This window comes from Stegodyphus dumicola, chromosome 9, assembly GCF_044657685.1.
Source record: "Stegodyphus dumicola isolate Sdum_Otavi_A_Nest chromosome 9, ASM4465768v1".
NCBI lineage: Eukaryota > Metazoa > Arthropoda > Arachnida > Araneae > Eresidae > Stegodyphus > Stegodyphus dumicola.
This window is the reverse complement of record NC_140776.1, coordinates 114,139,503-114,160,853: the sequence shown is the minus strand read 5'-3', so window position 1 is coordinate 114,160,853 and position 21,351 is coordinate 114,139,503. Positions and strand designations below refer to the sequence as shown.

The window sequence follows — 21,351 nt, the reverse complement described above, 5'->3', positions numbered from 1 at the left end:
TACAAGCAATTATGCTCTTGGAGCCGTCTTACTTTAAGGGGAAGGTTCTAAAGAGCACCCTATCGAATATGCCAGCCGACTGCTTTCTCCGGCTGAGCGAAACTATTCGACAACTGAACGAGAAGCCCTCGCTGTAGTCTGGGCTCTGAAAAAATTCCGTGGTTACGCCGAAAGATCAGAAGTAACTCTAGCATCTGATCATCAACCTTTAAAATGGCTTTTGAACCTTAAGTCTCCAACCTGAAGACTTGTTAAGTCTTTCAACCAGAAAGTACAATACATTCCTGGAAAGGCAAACGTCATCGCTGACCCGTTCAAGCTCCGAACATGAAGTTTCACCTTGCGAGACTTCAAATATATCTATAGTGGACATGCCCACAAGAAGTCCAAAAGACATGCGTGAATCCCAACTTAAAGATGAAAACTTAAAAAAAAGATTATAGAAAGTTTCGAACCCACTCAGAAAACTGAAGAATGTGCCAGCTGGACGGAACGGGGATTCTTAATGAATCAAGGTGTTCTCTACCGATATGTCCCTGACTCTGATTCAGAAAGAGGCCCAGTTAGTAATTTCAACTGCCGAGCGTGAATCCATCATGCGAAAGCACTATGATGACCCAATGGCTGGACATTATGAAGAGGAAGGAACATTCCAACAAACTGCCAGATGCTATTATTGGACTGGTATGAAAAAGTACATATCCGACTATGTGAAAAGTTATCCTGAATGCAAGCGCTACAAGGCTACCAACCAAAAGCCAGCTGGACAGCTAAGAACCCCTGTCTATTCTCAACGTTTTGAGATAATATCTATTGATTTGTTTGGACCACTGCCAAAAACTGACACTGGAAAACAATGAATCTTCATTGTCGAAGACTGTGCTACACGATGGGTTGAATTATTTCCTCTTGCTCAAGCTACAGCACGTGACTGTGCTATAACCCTCATCGAAGAAGTATTCATGCGGCATGGTATACCACGAAGAATCATCAGCGATAACGGAGCCCAGTTTATCAGTGCAGTCATACAACAAGTTTACTGCACATTAAATATCATTCAAAACTTGATACCAGTTCACTTTCCTCAATTTAATCCTGTAGAACGGAAAAATAGAGACTTAAAAACCTCGTCTTGCAATCATTGTAGAAGATGCGCATGACAACTGGCATTCGAAACTCTCAGTTATTCGCTTCGCTATGAATACGGCCGTCTGTAACACTACAGGCCATACACCAGCATTCCTAATGTTTGGAAAAGAGCTGAGGACTGTCGACGACGTTGTTCAAGATTTCACAGCTATTGTCGAAAATGATAACTTTGTTCCTGAAATCACCACTTATCTTAAACGATTCGCAACTATTACAAAGGACATACGAGAGCGTATCGAAATAAAGCAAGATCAGCGTAAAAAGCAATATGATAAAGGAAGGCAGCAAGTGTTTTATTCACCAGGCGATAAAGTATGCGCAAATTTACATCCTGTTAGCAATGCAAAAAACAAAAAGACTTCAAAGTTCATACCAAAGCGTGAAGGTCCATACTTGGTAATGACACAGAAATCACCTACTTCCTATGTCATTTCAAGCCTTCATAAACCATCAGAACCATTAGGAACGTATCATACATCTGCACTAACACCTTCCAAAAACTCGTCCACTTCTCCCATTCTTCCACTCAGGAAGAGAGGTAGAGCGCCAAAAGTAACTTTGCATTCCCGAAATAATCAAGATCTTGTGGTTCCGGACAATGCTACAGAGAAAAGTCCCCTTGCCCAGGAAAACAAACAAACAAACAAACAACAACAACAACAACAACAACAACAACAAAAAAAAAAAAAAAAAAAAAAAAAAAAAAAAAAAAAAAACACCTGAGACTAGAGACTATGTTATAAAAGCTTCCAAATCCTAAAGTTCTGTCTCCTTGCCGGGACGTTGGCGGAGCCGGAGGGGGAATTTGTAACCAATCCTTTAACACAAACTATTGAACTAACCGTGACAACAAGGCTGCCTTCCGGCGAGTAGCCAGAAAAGTACTGCAGTAAAAGTCGTGTCCCACTTGATAGGTTGTACCAGACTCTTGCTCTGTAATTTTTCTTAAAGTTAAATGTAATGTCCTTGTGTAACTTAAACCTGTTAATAAATACTTGTTACACTATACAGGACTCTTCTATGACCCTATCTAAAATGACCCCCTCACAGAGCGAGAATTAGTGTTTTAAGAGATTTTAATCAATATCTCTGATTTTATTTTTTTTTAAAAAAAAGTGGATGTCGACCTTTTCCAGTACCCATAAAAGAATTGTAGAAAGTTTGGTGATGTTAGCTCTAGTAGTGACTGAGTTATTAGCCGAACAAACACACAGACTTTCTGACTATGCTTTGTATACTAGACGGCTGACTGTTTTCTCTCGAAAACATGAGATAAAATATTATTAATTATACTTTCATTTTAGAATTTTTTGTATTTCTTTCTTGTTATTTATTGCTTATTTCACTGTTTTTAAGATACTGAAAAGGAAACAAAACTCTTAACTTCCTTTATACTATTTGAATTCTTAAAATTTTGCAATGGGAAGTTGGTTAATTTATTTATTAGGATAATTAAAATTTGTATTATGAGATATTGCTTATTTCATTGTAATTTTTTATATTATTTTATTGTATATTTTTATATTTAATGCATTTTTATTTATTTTTTTGATAGAGTTGTTCTGCAGAGTAAAACTGTGCAGTTTTTAAATGTAATGTTTGGTATTCCCTTTAGGCATTTTTCCGGCACATTTAAAAGCCAGATGAAGGCTGGCGGCTAGTTATCAATAAACAGTTACTTTTTCTAAGGGAATCAATCATGTTTTTCACATAAAAATGAAACTTTTATACAGATATTTAATTTATAGAAAATACAACTGCATTTTATGGCAAAATAAATTTTATATTTTAATTTTTGATGATGGAAAGATAATGGATGGATTTTTAATTTTTGATGATGGGATGTGTTGAATTATACAGGTTGCCAAACTTTGCATGATACATTAACTAACTTCAAACTTTCATGTCTCAAAATATTTAATTTGGTGTTTGATTTTTTAAAGCTGTCAATAAAAGAGTGTATTTAGTACACATTGATTAAAAGATAAAGTGGCAAATTATTTTAGAAAGATATTTGAGAAAAATAGAAAATAGTAAGATGTATGAACAATGCAATATCAAATTACTATGAAAAAACAAAATGTGACAATATTGAAAAAATTTATTTCATAAATGAATTATTTTACAGTTTGACTACAATGAATACAACAATTTACAAATTATTCTACCAAGCAACATGTTTGAGGCACATCATTTAGAAAAATCATGCATTCAGAAAAAGTCGATTAAGGAATAGAAATTAATGAATGTGTAACAAAATAAGCTATATTTTAAAAAATGAATGCAAAAACACCTATACACTATTTTACAAAATTAAAAAAAGCACCGTAGACAATTTATCACAGTAACAATCACAAATCAGAAGCCCAAACATATTAAAATAAAGATTTCATAAGGATGTTATGAAATATTTTTAAATACATGTTAAACTTCTCAATTTTGCAATCAAACCAAAAAGATTTTTTTTTTTTTTTTTTTTAAGCAGGACAAATAAAATAGTTATTGCACTGTTTTAATATTTACATAAGAAATAACTAAGTAAATTTTTAATGTTTACAGTGATTACAATAATAATTATATACAATCAATAATAAATCAATGTAACAAAAAGTGAAAAAGATTTTATTTCAAGCAAAATGTTTAACTAGTACACAATTTAGGATCCTGTTTTAAAATATACCTTCCAGAATTTATTCTTGTGCATGTGTGCGTATGTCTAGGCTATATTAACTTCTGACACATATAACTAATATAATCATTCAACCAATAACAAGTATAATGAATTACAGATAATAAATATGCGATTTTTAACTGTAAAACTAAATATAACTTCCAATTTTAAAGTAGTAAAACCACAGGTTATATGATTGAAAATTTTATATTTTTTACAGTTTAAGTATAAATACATTTTTAATAGATTCATTTTCACCCAGAGATAATATGAAATCAAGGATAAAACAAAATATAAAAATGCTCAAATCAGTCCTAGACACTTAAGTACAAGCAATATAGAAATAGTATTAAAACTGAAATATACTCCTTGCATCTAAATAAGAAACGTGGAATGTATTAAATTATTTACAAAATCTGTACCTATAGAAAGTAGATCAAATTTTCAATCAGAAAAAAAAAAAAAAAAAAAAAAAAAAAAAAAAAAAAAAAAAAGAAGAGAGAGAGAGAGAGAGAGAGAGAGGGGAGTAAAATGAGAAACTGGATGAACAATTACTGGCATTAAAGTTAGATTTATAAATTCGACAACATGCATGAACCTAACAGCATAGTATAGCATCACTTCAGAAAAAACTTTATTAAACCAGAAATATAAGTAAGGAAAGAAATTATATGGCTATTACTTATATACATTTTTTAAGTATCTCAAAACCATTAAGTACAATTAAAAATAATCAGACTTTTCATTGTTACACATGCCATAGTTTGTAGAGATTTTGAAGGATAAAATATAAATATAAGCTCAGAAAAGTCTTAATAGTGATGGATCAATAATGAAAGAGTGATAAAATTAATATACACGTACTTTAAAAAAATTATATATATAAAAGAAAGATTAAAACAAAAATTTATAACATAAAATTTTTATTAATTAAATAGGCCATATATTAAATCAATTTATTTAGAATACAAACACTCATTTATTTTTTTTTCAATCTTTTCATTATATTAAATATTTGGAAAGTAATCTATATTATTTCTGCAGTTTAATTTTTAATAATAGTAGCTCATGCATATACACATATTCTAATTTATTCTTACTATATAATTTAATTTCTTCTTGCAAACTCCTGACCTCCCCCCAAAAAGTTCAAATTTTACAACAATTTAATGTGCTGATTTTAAAAGTACATGTCAGCAATAATTACCTTATATAACCTGATGACTATGGCACTTTCCTTAATAGCATGAAATTTCACTGAAATGTTACAAAACCACAACATAATCAGTGTAGCAAATTATTCCAAAGATTCACAGCTTTAAGTTTGAGAGTTTGCAAGTGTGTTAATGGAAAAATAAAATTTAAAAACCAAACTTGTATATACTTCAGAAAATCTTTATAAAAATAGTCAATGGTATATTATAGAAGCTTATGATATAGAAAGGTAAAAAACAATTTATGTGAAAATTGCAATAACAAGCAAGATTCAGATACAATCACATTTAATAATAAAGAAAAATAAACCTATTATCATTCATTAATAATTAAGAATTTAGAAAAATCTGCCTTAAAATTATAGTATATAACGAATTTTAAAGAAAAGCGTTCTAAACAAATGATGCTAAATACAATATAACACAGATATCACAAAAAGGAATGCATTACTTTATTAATAGTTTCTATAAAACTAATTAGAATTAATTACATCTTGCATGTGTCCATATTCGTATCAAATATCACATTCAATGCAGAAGTCCCACTAAATCGCAGATAAATTTTTGCCAATCCACTTGGTTAAAAAAACTCAGAAACACACTTTAAGGTCTCCAGAAAAGTATTATCCAAACTATATCAACTAAATATAGTATAATAACTGGAATTGTTGGGACTTCAGCGATTCTAGATTTCAGATCATCAGTCTAAATAAGATGACAAGTTTTTACTGCAATATTGGAGCTTTACTTATTGTTTGGGTCAGATATAAAAATTTTATCCACTCTCACATTCACTAAAGGGTGATCTTGGCCAACATTAATACAACGTCAATCAATATAACATTAGTGGCCATGGTGCTACTCCCTAGTCATTAGGTGTTTTAAAATGACATGCAGGAATCTCAGTGGCATTTATGGCTCATCTGCTTCCTTTTCTTGAATATTATATGCTTTATTCCTAGACTTCGTAAGAGGATGAGGGAATTTTTTATATTATATTAATTTTTTTTTTGGGGGGGGGGACTGGTGGTCTGAAGGTCCAGATATTGGATTGTTGGATATCTGGATTCCAGACTTTGTACTGTATATGCATAAAAAGAAATTATAAATTATACAAAATTTAAATCACTTTTCCCTTGTATATTCAGAAAATATATAATACAATAGTACTTTAAATTTAAAACAAGGCAAATTGGACATAATGGGGGGGGGAGGAGACTAATATACTTAACTATTGCCTAATTTATTGGGAATTTTTAGATGTACCATCACTTTTGATATCTTTAATTCTCACCTTCACTATTGCATCAGAGCACATCTTCAGTGACAATTAAATCATAAGTAATATAACACATTAAATACAATTTCTTGACAATTTCTTCAGGGATATTTTTCCAAAACTGCAATATTGGCAGAAACAAGATTTTAAAGTAATTGCTTTGGATTTAAGCCATACCCTAATTTAATGCGTAAAAAATATGAATATAAAATTACTGCTTAAATTTACAGTAATAAGGTATTACGCATCAATATTATTCCCCCTCTCAATATATATATTAAAAAATCATGACAAAAATTTAATATTGCATAATATGTGAAAAGATTAATTTTTTAAAAATAGGAAGAAATAAAGAACATTTTTCAATTTTCTTTAAATACCAACAAGATACTTCAGAAAAAACATTACCAATTATCCCATTCATAATTCAGCTATACTGTCTGTTTCTAAATCAGTAATTCACTAATAACTAATAATAATAGTAATTCGCTAATATAATGCAATAACTCCTGAAACTGAAAAGTATAAAAAGAAATTAAAAGCAACATATGCAATTATATCCAACATGTACAAATTCTAAAATATCTTTTTTAAGTAGTCAGGAAATCTAGTGATTTTGGTTTAACAAAATTAATATACCATTCACTATATTACAAACCACAATTTCTTATGGAAATATTTTGCTCAGTTTGCATTCAAGACGATTAAATATTACTTTTATTTCTTTCCATATTTGTGAAATTTTATCACTATTTCACTTTGTAAATGTAGCTCTTGAGTTTTGTGTTTCAGATGTTAAACATCCCTAATAACATACTTCTTTGGTTAGACAGTTCTGCATTAAGTATATTAAATATATAAAGTTTGTTTTGATTCTAATTATGCAGTAAGAATACGCAAAAGCAAAGTAATGTCAGAATACGTTTCAATTTTAAATCAGTCATGCTAGTATCAGAACACACGCAAATGCAAATACGGCCAACACAAGTATTGCAAAATCATGCAAATGTAACTCTCGTTTCAAAAGACCCATTTGTAATTTATATTTAATGAAATATAAAAGAGTATTATTATAAATATATTTCAGCATGGATTACGCATTCAAAATATAATTTTGGTTCCAATTTAATAATTTCTTTAACTAGTTTAGTTTTTTCTAGCAACCACACAGTACTTAAACAGAATAAAACAAAATAAATACTATTATTTAAACAATTAATTTTAATTAAATAATACTTTTATTTCAAACAGAAATATAAATTCTATTTTAAATGAAACATAATACATTACTGTCACCATATCTGCAAGTAATAGATTTCAAAGCTTACCATAGATGATAAATGCTGTATTATACATGCTAGCTGCATGACATACATCTAAATAGACACATGTTTAATTAATACATAGAGTAAAAATAAGAAAACTAATTTAAAAAGTAATATTGTACACTACATTGCTCACTGGTATCATTAAGTGAAGTAATGGAATATGTAAAAGAAGTTCCAGCATACTTCTATTTTCTTTCATTAATATGATAGTCAAGTTATTCTGACATTTTAGACTAAACCTCAAAATGCAACAGAGATATATAAAGAAATGTAATATATGTATTGTAGAACATAAAAAGTCCTGTTACTTAAGCCCAAACTAATGAAATTCTGTACTTTTTCAGAACTAGTATCTTTCACACACATAAACAAATTCTAATGCCATATGCAGTTGGTTGCAGCAGCATATTTAAAGTATTAGATAGTTTTTCATTACTTATGCAGTTGCTTATGCATAGCATTGCCTTGTTTTTTCTTTAAAGTTTTTTCATTTGATTTGTAAATAGGGACTTATCTTTATAACTACACCTCCAAAGTGGATCAAATTCTGATTGTCCACAACTCTTTCCTTCTTTTCCAGCACAATCACTATATCATCTGTGTACTTTTTTAATTCAAAAAACCTTTTTTAGTACATAAAACATGCAGAAGCATTAAGTTTTTACAAAGTTATTCTATTTTACATTTTCTATTTAAAACCTTTTGCAAAAGGCATTTTTATCTTTTTCTTTCTTTCTTTTTTTTCTTTTTCTTTTTTTTTTTTTTTAAATTAAAAGAGCAAAATTAATGTGACTTACAGTATAGGAATATTATTAGTATTACATCAAAGAAATGCATTACATTATTTGTGTTGGAAATTTGTATTCATTTCTATTTGCAGTGAGAAATGATATCACTCAACACTAGCCATGTAACTTTGCTGAGACGTTTATGGCAGTACTGTATCCTATGATTCCCATGGTAGTATCAGTGATTACAGTGCCAACATTATTGGAAAGTCATGGTTTTATTCCAAACAGAAGTCCCTATATGAACAATTGGGAATTCCAGTGAAAGTTACAGTTCCCACAAACAGCCAAGCACTCAACCTGATGACTAACCTTAGCAACATTAGACTTTGCTACCACTGTGCCTTATCATAGTTCCTGCTTCTGCAACCACGACTCTGCTTATCTAATTTCATAGACCCTTTTAATTTTCCTACCAATTATCTGTCCCTTTTATAATTATTACAACATAGGACCATTATTTGTCATCATAATTATTATTGCACATGCATTTACACTACATATAAATCAGACTTAATGATGTTCTAAAAACTATTTCTCATTCATAACATTTGTATAATGTATTTTTTGAAGTGACTGTAGAAATAAAAATTCCTTTTTTCTCAAGTGTGCAAACCGAAGAAAGGTAAATTAAATACTATTTGATCACAAACAACCATTATTCTCCTGTTCTTATTTTACAACTGTCTTGCAGGGATGAATGTGGGATATGATAAGCACAGGTTTGAAAACTATCCAATAACAGAGTACCAACTCAGAAAATTTAATTTACCTCTAACTTTGAATAAAATCTTAAGGAAATCACTGGATCACAATAATTACATTTAGAAGACTTCTCAACCATTAACATCTGCATACTTTAGCAGGCCAAATCAAAACAATGGAAAAAATATTACTTAAACAGCAACTACATTAAAGATCAGAGATTTGAACATAGCTACTAAAATTTAAGTATTTTTTATTGAATGTGTTAACACATATTTTTAAGTAAAGAAAAAAATAACATTAGAAATTTGAAAATAAATATGCTGCAATTTTTATAAGTGATACAGCTTACTAATAAAACTAAATTGTAAAATTGTAAAAATTAATTAAACTGTAATAAAAACAGTAATTTTCTCTCAATCTGTATATAATTAATAAAACTTCACAAGTATAGCAATAGAAATTATATATCTTTCAGACAATTTTAACATTATGAATAAAGCATACAAATTGCAATATATTCTCGATGAAATCAATATTTAAAAACATGTGAAATTTCAACTTTGGCACTTACAATACTTTAAAGCAAACACACTGGTTGAATAGTTTTAAATACATGTACAGAATAAAATCTAATATTAAAAACAGTTAGTATAGCTATTAAATTTCTGAATATTAGTTCAACAGAAACTCTTCATCTATTGAGTAAACTTCCATAGCTACACACATATAAGCTGTAACAAAAATTTCTATCAATCTGTATATAATGAATAAAATTGCACAAACATATCGATAGAATTTTGTGTATCTTTTAGATAATGAGTAAAGTATAAGAACTGTAATATTATTATTTTACAAACATTGTTTAAAAACCTACTTTTAATTTTTGTAAAGAACAAGTGCAGGAAATTCAGAGAATTTTTAATTTTGCAGTGAACACTTTAAACAGAGGTTGAGCAATAATTACCATTGAAGAAAAGATTGCATTTTGTTATTCTTATCAACTACTTTACATATGAAAATATAAGAATAAACGGTGGGCTAGATAAAATTCATGGTTTAAAAACTCCTGCCTTTTAATCTGTGCCTAGAATCTATGAGGGAAGAAACCTCAATAAGTATTATGCTGAAACAGGAAAGTGGAAATATCTTACTTAAAAGTATGACAGTATAAGAAAATAAATCAGAACCTTAAGAAAATTACAAAACAGTACAGGATATTCCATTGTCATTAATAACACGATTGAAAATATTCACGTATTATTAAATTGTGGGCACCATTTTAAATTCAACATGATTACATTCAAAAGTATGAGGCAAGTTCACAATTAAAATCTGTACAGTGAGAAGAATAAACAAAACTTTCTGACAGAAAAAATATATACAAGCACATCATTCAAACACCTAAAGTTGCATAATTATATGATTGCCCCCCAAAAGAAGAATTTCAAAGAAAAAATACAGGACAAGGCAAATTAGATTTTTCGTTGTTTACAAATGTGTGGTGACATGCAAATGTCTTTCTTTTGAAAAGTAAAAAGAGCATGAAGAAAAATTTTTACTGTTATGAGAGGCACAAAATATCCATTAAAAATGGCCACAAATATGCTAGTGTCAGCTACATCATATAAAATACTTTGCTGTGAAAATGGAAGAGTTAAATTAATCACAGTCATTACTGCATATATTCAACTCTTTCTAATACAAGAAATCTCTTGCATAAATAATCACAAATGCGATGAAAATATTTCACATGGAATAGCTTTAGTTCTTCAGACCATACCAAAGCCCTCAGAACCTTCATTGATAGCCAACCTGAGAGCTCTTTCGAACTGTTCATATGAGTCATAATCTGGTAAACACAACTGATTGAAACTGTGGGAGGAAAAAAAATCTGAATATCAAATGCAACAATAATATTTTGTTATATTACATTAAAATTTCTACTTTTAAATTATAAATTTTAAAAATGAAAAATGTAGGGAAGGAAAAAGCTCTTAATGCTGTAATTTTTATTAAAAAAAATCAATGCAAAGGAGATGAATTTTAAATACAGTATTAAACTCTGTAATGAAAATGACAAATTATATGTAATATATCTAAAATAATGAACAAATAAAATTAAAAAAATAACCAAATTTATATATATATTTTTAGTTTCCTCTAAAACTAACTCTTTCCCAAGCTATCTTTGCTTACGTTACATTATATGTAACTAGAAACTGTATACTACTGTATACTAGAAAACTAAATGTATAGTAGAATACTAACTGTATACTAGAAAAAGGTATATATTTTAACACATGTTCACTGATACACAGTCACAGTGATTACAGTTCTTCACCGCCGACAGCCAGAAACAGAGTAACCAACTCGAATTTCCCCCTAGTGGAGGAGAGGGAGAAAGCTGGTAGTGCCCTCTCTTGGGGCAGTGGACAAATAATAATAATAATAAAGAGTTCTCCACGGTATTCCCCCCCCCCCCCCCGAGTGCCGAAGGTACAATGAAAAAATCAGTTCACAAATATCTGATATTGAAGCGCACACGTCTTCCCAATTGTGTGACAACTGGTGGAGCACTGGGAGGGAGCATAAGGTTGATCGAAGGAGGAGCATCTGGAGAAACAGTTGGGTCCAGGGAAGCAGGAGGATCACTGGTCACAGGAACCTGAGTGTTTGAAGCTTCGAAGAAGGCAGGCTTCAGTCTGTCTATTCCCAGAATGGTTTCCTTGTCGTGCACGAGAACTGTGAAATGTTTATTGTTACGTGCACAGACCTTGAAGGGTCCATCGTATGGAGGAGTGAGTGGCTCGTCGTTTCTCACAAACATGTGAGTGCAAGTGCTCAGTGCATGGTGTATGAATGGGGTGGATTTGTTGTGGCATGATGTAGGAGCCGGAGACAGCTTCTTCATCGCCTCTTGGAAAGTCTGGAGAAAGGATACAGGATTGACTGGAGCAGAGGATGGCTGAAAGAACTCAGATGGTAATCGAAGGGCTGTGCCGTATATAAGTTCAGCGGATGTACCTGCGAGGTCTTGCTTGAAGGAAGAATGTAAACCAAGAAGCACAAGAGGGAGTGATGTAGTCCAACGGGTGTCATTACGACACTTTAGAGCTGCTTTTAGGGCGCGGTGGAAATGTTCCACTAAGCTGTTGGCGGATGGATGGTATGTCAAAGTGCGAATTCGGTGTATTCCAAGCATAGGCGTCAGAGAAGCAAAAAGATGGGACTGGAATTGTTGATTTTGATCAGTAGTTACAATGGATGGTACACCAAATCGTGCATTCAAACCGGAGATGACTTGTCGAGCCACAGAGTCAGCAGAGATGTCCTGAATGGGAAAAGCTTCAGGCCAACGAGTAAATCTGTCAACACAGGTGAGTAGATATCGGTAACCATCAGATAGTGGCAGAGGACCGACGATGTCTATATGAACATGGTCGAATTGTTTGAAGGGCATCACGATTTTTTCCAAAGGGCTATGTGTGTGCCGGGTAACTTTCGAACGTTGGCACATGATGCAGGAACAAGTCCCATTGGCAATGTCCTTTAGCATGAATGGCCAAACAAATCTTTCTTGTATGAGCTTTTTGGAAGCTCGGATACCTGGGTGCGATTGGTTGTGGAAACAGTCAGAAACATATTTTCTGAAGTCAAGTGGTACATAAGGTCGAAGTCTGTTGTTAGAGGTATCGCACAATAGTAGGAGATCCTGAGTAAGTTGTGATGACTGGAATTTCAATGAGCAGTTTGAGTCTTCACTCAGACGTTTTAACTCCTCATTGGTGGCTTGCGAATGGGCAATAAGTGCGAAATCCAGCGGTGCATTGGCATCGATGCCTTGAATACGCGAGAGAGTATCTGCGATGACATTGCTGGAACCTGATATATGCTGAATATCTGTGCTGAACTGAGCTATGTAATTTAAATGATGAATTTTTTTTGGGGAAGCAGAATTTGATTTTGATGTGAATGCATAAGTTAGAGGTCGGTGATCAGTAAATATAGTGAAGTGTTGCCCTTCAGGATTATGCCTGAAATATTTTATAGCTGCATAAATAGCTAATAACTCTCTGTCATATGTGCTGTATTTTTGTTGAGTGGGGGATAGCTTACGTGAGAAAAATCCTAGCGGCTGATAGTTATTAGAGTGCCGAACATTTAAGACAGCTCCAATGGAAATGTCAGAAGCATTAACCATAATACTCAACTTTTGGTTGAGAGAGCGGTAGGAGAGAGTTACAGCATTAATAAGGTCGTGTTTACATTTTTCAAATGCCTGATTCAGTTCGTCGTTCCAAGGAACGGTGCGTTTATCGTTTTTACGTGAATCTTTTAAGAGTTCATTCAGTGAAGCTTGGGTCTCAGCTGCCTTTGGTAAGAAGCGGCGATAGAAGTTTATCATGGCTAAGAAACATCTGAGCGTGACAATAGTGGTAGGTTTTGGGAAGTCGGCAATTGCCTTTGTTTTTTCAGGCAGGGGTTTAACACCTGAAGCAGTAATGAGGCAACCTAAAAAGGAAACAGATGGTTTTCCGAGTATGCATTTGTTAGGGTTTAAAGTCAAACCGTGTTTTTTTCAAACGTCAAACACTTGACGAAGATGACGGATGTGCTCTTCTTCACTAGTCAATGCAATAAGGATGTCGTCAAAATAAGGGATGCAAAAATCCAATCCAAATAAAACTTCATGTATAAAATGTTGGAAAGTTTGGCCTGAATTACGTAACCCAAACAGCATAGACAAAAATTCAAAAAGACCGAAAGGTGATGGCCGTTTTCGGAATGTCTGCAGAGTTAACAGGGATTTGATGATAGGCACGGGCTAAATCATGAATTGAGAATATGTTCTTTCCTGAAAACATTTGAGTGCAATCCTGAATATGGGGTAAGGGATAACAATCTGAGATGGTAACCTTGCTTAAGCGACGGTAATCCCCGCATGGTTGCCCGTCGCCATTTGCTTTACGAACCATATGCAGGGGGCTCGCCAAGGACTTTTTGAAGGCTGAATGATGCCTTTTGATAGGAGAAAGTCAAACTCTTGATGTGCAGTTTGAAGTAATTCTGGAGATAATCTTCTAGGTTTTGAGAAAATAGGGGGTCCTTTAGTTTCCCTCACAAAAGTTTGCGAAGGATTTGTCAAGCTGGGGTATTCGGCAAGAATTTTGTCAAATTATGAGTTACCCATCAAAATATGAATGCTAGTACTGAGCGGGTTCACATTGGGAAGTCTACCACAAGAATATAGTTTTGTTTGTCCATCAATTAAACAGTTGTTTTTAACATTTATAAGTAAGTTGAACTTCGTGAGAAAGTCAACACCTATGATGGGCTGATTGACATATGCCAGGACAAAAGGCCAAGTAAATGAGTGACGTAAGTTTAAATTGATGGTCAAGAGTTTGGTGCCATACGTTGCTATTTTAGTGCCATTAGCAGCAAACAGTACTAAGTCAGCTGGTTTTTTTGCGTGCTGACTGTAACTCTTGGGAATGACAGATAAATCGGCTCCAGTGTCAATTAAAAAGGTGAGTTTTGACGATGGATCGGCCAAAAGAATTCGATTAATGTGGCAGTCGCAACGTTGGCCGACAAGTGATCTCCGATCTAGTTTTCCGACTGCTGGAAATTGCATGGAGAAACACACTTCCATGCAATGGAACCAAAATTAGTATGGTAGAAACAAATGTTGTAGCACGGTTCTTTATACTGGCGATAACGTCCATTGGATCTATTATGCCTTTTGTTGCGTTGGGAATGATTGTCTCTTCATTCAAAGGAACGCTCATGGCTGTTTTTGATGGCTAGCGAAAGTTCATTTACTTGCTTCGTCAGCTCTGCAACTTGCTGTTCAATGGGAGAAGTAGATGCTGTAGCAGCACTATTTATGTTAGGGAGAGTTGTGAGATCTGTAATTTTATCAGCTACAACTGCGAGTTTTGGGAGCTCATCACTTAAGGCAGCAAGAATACTCTGTGTATTTTGTGGCAGACGGGATATCCATAGAGATTTCAACAAGGGTTCTCCAACGGTCTCTCCAGCGAGGTTTCGCATATGGCAAAGCAATTGGGAAGGGCGTTGATCGCCAAGTTCTAGCCCCTGAAGGAGTGTACGGATCTACAACTCCTCACTTTCAGAATGCAATTCAATTAAGTGTGTTTTTAGTGCATCGTATTTTCCAGTCACTAGTGCAAAACGATATCACAAATGCTATTGAGAATATCGGACTCGATTGCAGATATCACATGATTGAATTTCGTGGAGTCAACAGTGATTTCGGCAATGTCAAACTGGGCCTCCAGTTGTGCAAACCATAAAGTCGGATTGACCTTCCAAAATGGGGGAGGCTTGATGGAAACATGTGAGATATTAAGATCGTCTGCGACGGTTTGTGATGGAGCCATGATTCACAAAAACATATATATATATATTGCCAAATGTGAGATAAATAAATACACAAAAATCAGTCATTAATAAGTTCACATACGATACTAGTGCAAAATAAATAAAGTTAATGCAAGCGTTAAAGTGAGAAAAAACACTTTTTGTAGGTGTGCTATCCGAATATAAACATAAGTTTTAAAGTATTACTAACTAAGAATTTGTGTGGCTTACCTACGAATTGTACGAGAAATATTTGCTCAGTGAGCGGCACATTCAGCATAACACAATTCCCTTATAGAAAAATATTCTGAAAAACTTATTTTGTGATATATAACCATGTTGTAGAATATATATGTAAATCACTTCTAAGCACTTTGACGTTTTGCATGAGGCACATTCACAAGCACGTTGTTAAGGAGACACAACTGTTTTTCACACTATTTTGACGGCAACACAAAAAAAATAATCATGGATTACGATATTCATTTGCGTTAAAAGACGATATTTTCACTTCACAGCGCTTTATGAGCACGACTCGGTAATACAGGGTAATTATAATTAAAGTTTAAGTTTCAAAATGCTATAAAAGAAGAACCACTCATGAAAATGACGTCAAATTTGAAAGGAATGTTATTGAAGAAGGCGGAAAGCGTATGGCAGAAGAAAAAAATTAGTTTCAAAAGTTAGCAACAGATGGCACTGCAAGCGGAAGAAGACGTAAATTAAAATGTTAGTTAAATTTCAGTGTTATAAAGCCGCCAGGTACCAGGCTGTTCCTCATTTCGCGTCTCAGACGTTCGCCATGGGTGTTTCACTGCAGGACCGTGCTCTGCTGGTAAAGTTGTATTACAGGAATGATGATTGTGCAAGAGTAGCTCTGCAAAACTTCAGGACACTGAAGGGTATAAAAGAAGGCGTTGGTCTAATGAGTGTCGTAGGTCTAAAGAAAATGATGCAAAAATTCGAAACGACAGGTTCGTTTGATGTGCAATCTGGTAGAGGGAGAAAACGAGTGCATTCGATGGTAGTTGAAGAAGTGGCCACGGCATTACAAGAGGGATCGGCCGGTGGTGTGCAACCGTGCAGTGCACGAGGAATTGCCCGAACATTGGACAGGCCTACGAGCACGGTGCTGACAATTGTACGAAACATCCTGCAATGCTATCCGTACAAAATTGGCCATGTGCAGGAGTTGCTTTCGTCTGACCTGACAGCTAGGGAGACGTTTGCGTTAGAATTCCTGGCTCACATGGAAGTGGATAATGAATGGCCGTGGAAAATTTTGTGGACAGATGAAGCCCATTTCCATCTGACAGGATATGTGAATACCCAGAATCGTCGAATATGGGCAACAGAAAATCCACTGGCAACACACCCCGTACCACTTCATCCTGACAAGGTCACGGTATGGTGTGGCTTTACGGCATCATTCATCCTACAACCATATTTTTTCGAGCAGACGGGTGCTTCCGGTCCTGTTACCGCAACCGTCACTGGTCAGAGGTATGCGTCTCTTTTGCGCAACCACATGATTCCAGTTCTGCAACAGCGTGGATGTGTGGATAAAATCATTTTTATGCAAGATGGCGCTCCTGCCCACATTGCACATCCCGTGAAGCAGCTGCTGAGGCGCCATTTCGGAAATGCTCGAATTATCAGCCGCTATTTCCCTACAACCTGGCCGTCCCGATCGTCTGATCTTACTCCGTGTAATTTCTGGCTGTGGGGATATCTGAAGGATGTTGTGTTCCGTGCTCCAATTGCAAATTTAGCGGAATTAAAGGCACGCATTTCGCAACACATTCTGAACATCACCCCGGAGACACTGCGATCCGTTGTGGAACATGCTGTTTGTCGCTTTCAACTTGTTGCACACTACAGTGGACACCATATTGAACATGTTTTTCGTCAGTCTCGCGACAGTTCCGAACTTCTTTGATGAATGGTTCTTATGTGGTACGTCGCCGCAAAACTCTTGAAACCGATTTGTCCCTTTCGATGTGATATGTACAGTCATGCAAATAAAATTATTCAACAATTCTAATTTGTCAATGCGTTTTAATGTGTAACTTCTACCTTAGCCGTTGTTTTACGAATCATTTCTCGTTTCTCGGCGTGATTCTGCCGCTTACAGCGCCATCTGTTGCTAACTTTTGAAACTAAATTTTTTTTTCTGCCATACGCTTTCCGCCTTCTTCAATAACATTCCTTTCAAATTTCACATCATTTTCATCAGTGGTTCTTTTTTTATAGCATTTTGAAACTTAAACTTTAATTATTATCACCCTGTATTAACATTTTTATTTAATACTAGAAAAAGATATATATTTTAACACACGTTCACTGATACACAGTCACATTGATTACAGTTCATACAATAAGCATTTTTATAGTTAGCAAATCCACATAGTTAAAAAATCATGAAAGTGAAGCGGAAGAGAGGTGAGCGCATGCTTCACCGATGGCAGCCAGGAATAGAGTAACCAGTCCGAATTTTCCCCCAGTGGAGGAGAGGGAGAAAGCTGGTAGCGCCCTCTCTTGGGCTAGTGGACAAATAATAATAATAATAAAGAGTTCTCCACAATATAAATGATGAAATGAAAAATCTTTTGTGTACACCACATGACTTATTTGTACAGAATATTAAATTATACACAATTTTCTTGCATTTTATTTAAACATATTGATTTAACAATTAACGAATTTTGAATTAAATCTATTTCATGGATAGTGCATAAAACACAATAGAATAAATGTACTCTTTAAAATTCACTATATTTATTTACCATAGCAACACTTCGGCGCTAGGTTAACTTAACAGCATTACATCTCATTCATTTTATAACACAGAGTGCAAAAACATTATATTATTTGAAGAATTACCACAAATTCTATTCAAATACTATAATAAATCTAAAACAATGTATAAAAGAAATTGAACAAATAAAAAAAGAAACAAGTTTTTTGTAGACGATTCAGCACCGCTTACCTAATGCGCATGTGCTACTAATTAATTCAGTTCTCACGCCGCGGCAAGGCAAAAATGAATAAAAATTCAAAATATTTTCGTTAAAATTTTAAAGATATAGGAAAACATAAAATACCAAGTACAGTGAAAACAATTTCTACAATTAAAATTACAGTTTCTATGCAGAAACAAGCTAATAACTCAAATGATAATTCCAGAATGAATTTAGCATAATTTAATTCGCAGTAATAAAAGAAAACACTACTTTGTTGCTGCGAAGCTTAGTTTCTCTAGATTGCCAAAAATTCCACTATTCTGCTATGTTCCAAATGTAAACAAACATGGCTGCCATGGTAATAAAAAATTAGGCTGAGCCACACTTAAAAAACTTTTAAATTGTTGATAATTCCACAATTATTGCATGCAGGTTAACTAAAGGCATGCAAATCTTAACCAGAACAACATAATTCAATCATTTTTTAAAGCAATAAATGCACAATTTACAAACATATAAGAATAAGGAAACTGAGCTCACTGAGCCAAGTAACAGAGTGGATATATATATACTTTTGGTGCTGCCGATTGAAACCAAAATAGGAGGTGCACATCTACATGTTATAGCAGCCCTACATACAAAATTTCAATGTTCTGAGGCAACTCGTTTTTGAGTTATGGAAGACACGAACGTACATACAGATGCCACGAAAAAAATCTCTTCAGAATTCCTTTTAAATCAGTTTCATACATATTTTGCGGAAAAAGAGTCCTTTATTCTGTCCTTATGTACAGATGTCATGCAAAAACAGCGTTAAATTGCATTCGATAGATGTCAAAATGGATATTTTTGTTGAAATATGACACCCGAAATTTTTTGCGATACACTACTTCCTTTTCACTTTGTACAAGGAAGAAAATGATGCAATTTACATGAACTTGCTTGTCACAGAGAAAGATTTCAAAAAATTTCTAAAAATCTTGAATCAGATAATAACATTAAGAAGTTTGATTAATGTTATTAGGTTTAAATGAGATAAATACTGCAGTGTTTTTCTCAATTAATTTAATTTAGTCTAACTAACCATTTTTGTGATTTAACCCTTTCGGTACAACGAGTACACATGTCCTGAAGATTAGATTTCATTCCCTATTGGGTAAATAAAACTCGATTTTAAATGGCCTTTTAGGTTTGTAGTGTTTTTAAGGAATTTAGAAACAAATATATGACTAAAAAAGCCAGGCCTATTTTTGCCATAATGTGTCAGGTTGCACTTTGTAAAGACTGCTTTACGCCATATCATGCTTAATTTGTATTGTAAAAATAAAATATTTTGTTCATTTTATTTAACTTTATTATTTATTTACATGCAGTATAAGGTTATTATTACAATATCTCAGACAACTGGAACAAATAGTCCACCCTCAAGAGATTTCCAGAAAAGAGGAAAAGTTAAAAACTTTAAACTCACACTTCTTTTAGTATCTAACATTAAATTAAACTACTTTTTATAGTTAAATTTTAATTATGCAAAAGTTGGATCGAAAGGGTTAATTATTTGCAATCTCATAAGGGTAATTGTTGTGAATTTTGCACATGCATAAATAATTTTAGTAAAATTATATGTGAAGTTGTGATTTTTTTTTTTTGATATAATGTAACATGAAAATCTAAAGGAGTGAATCTTGAATTGAGGATAATACCAAGGTAATCCCCCCAATATATAAAGCATGATATTTTTGTTAGTCAAACTGTGCTTTGGGACGCTGCCGACAAGTTCACCGGGCGCAGACTAAACCCCCTTTTTGGCCTATGTTGTTGAAGTAAATCCACTTTTCATCACCAGCGACAATTCAGTCCAGAATTTTGTCCTTGCATTTATATTTGAGCAGATTAATGCAGGCTGAACATATCTGTCTTTATCTGCTTGAGGCAACTCATGCATCACCCAGCGATTGAACTTATACATCAAGTTTATGTGATGCATAGCGCAACTAATAGACATGGTACTAACCTCTAACTCCTTAGCAAGCTCTCGAGTGGTTACCTACTGATCTCCTTCCACAGGTTCTTGCAGGCGAGCCTCATTAACATCAGTAAGCCGGCCAGAGCACTCTAGTTCTTGAATATCATAGTCCTTTTTATTTAACTCTCGGTACCAAACCTTCACAGTGTCATATGATGTAACATTAGTACCTAAAGCTGTACACATGATTTGGTGACATTCTGTAGCTGACTTTTTGCAACAGAACTGGAAGTAAATGATGGTTCGAATCTGGTAGTGTGATAGTTCCATTTCAGACACCTTACTGATAACGATACTTTTTAAAAATAAATTTCACAACATAGTGTCCTAAAGCAAGTCTCTTTCTTTCAAATGTCAAAAATTATTTGAAAAAATATAATTAAGCATGCTACCGTAAACTGTTTGTGCAGAGGATACTTGCAGTGGTGGGGAAACTTTCATTAAAACCTGATATATAATTTTTTTATTTAAGTATGAAAGTTGCAATTAATTCTTTTTTACATTATTTATTTCAAAGTTTTCAAAAGTTCAAAGAAACAACAAGTTTTCATTTTGACATTAAGATGTTTTTAAAATGAAACCACCTTCAATATTACAACAGTTACTAATCAGCAATTATTTACTCTCATTGCTTATACAACTGTGTTATTCATACAAACCTTAACAGTAAAAGTTTTAAGTTGTGCATGTTTCACAGATAGGAGAAACAGTAACTTTGTGCAATGTATATAAATTTGTTCAATTTCAGGTATCATACAGCTTTAAACTTCAGATCTTATTCTTAATTAATTAATTTTTTTCTTTTCTTTATTTTTCCAACTAAGCATAGAAGTCAAAA

At 33.4% G+C, this 21,351-nt stretch overlaps 1 protein-coding gene across 3 annotated transcripts in view; it reads right to left on the bottom strand.

Annotated features, from left to right (window-relative positions):
- Nucleotides 1-3,232: 3,232 nt before the first annotated feature.
- LOC118195955 (apoptosis-resistant E3 ubiquitin protein ligase 1) overlaps nucleotides 3,233-21,351 on the bottom strand; it is a 164,320-nt gene continuing 146,201 nt past the window's right edge. For 2 of the 3 annotated variants that reach the window (XM_085823943.1, XM_085823945.1), the window contains one exon: nucleotides 3,233-11,009. In XM_085823943.1, coding sequence (XP_085680069.1) covers nucleotides 10,907-11,009 — 103 coding nt within the window. In that variant the 3' untranslated portion in view covers nucleotides 3,233-10,906. Of the gene's footprint in view, nucleotides 11,010-17,796; nucleotides 18,068-21,351 lie in introns of those variants that run through there. The other variant, XM_085823944.1, reaches the window with a different exon arrangement.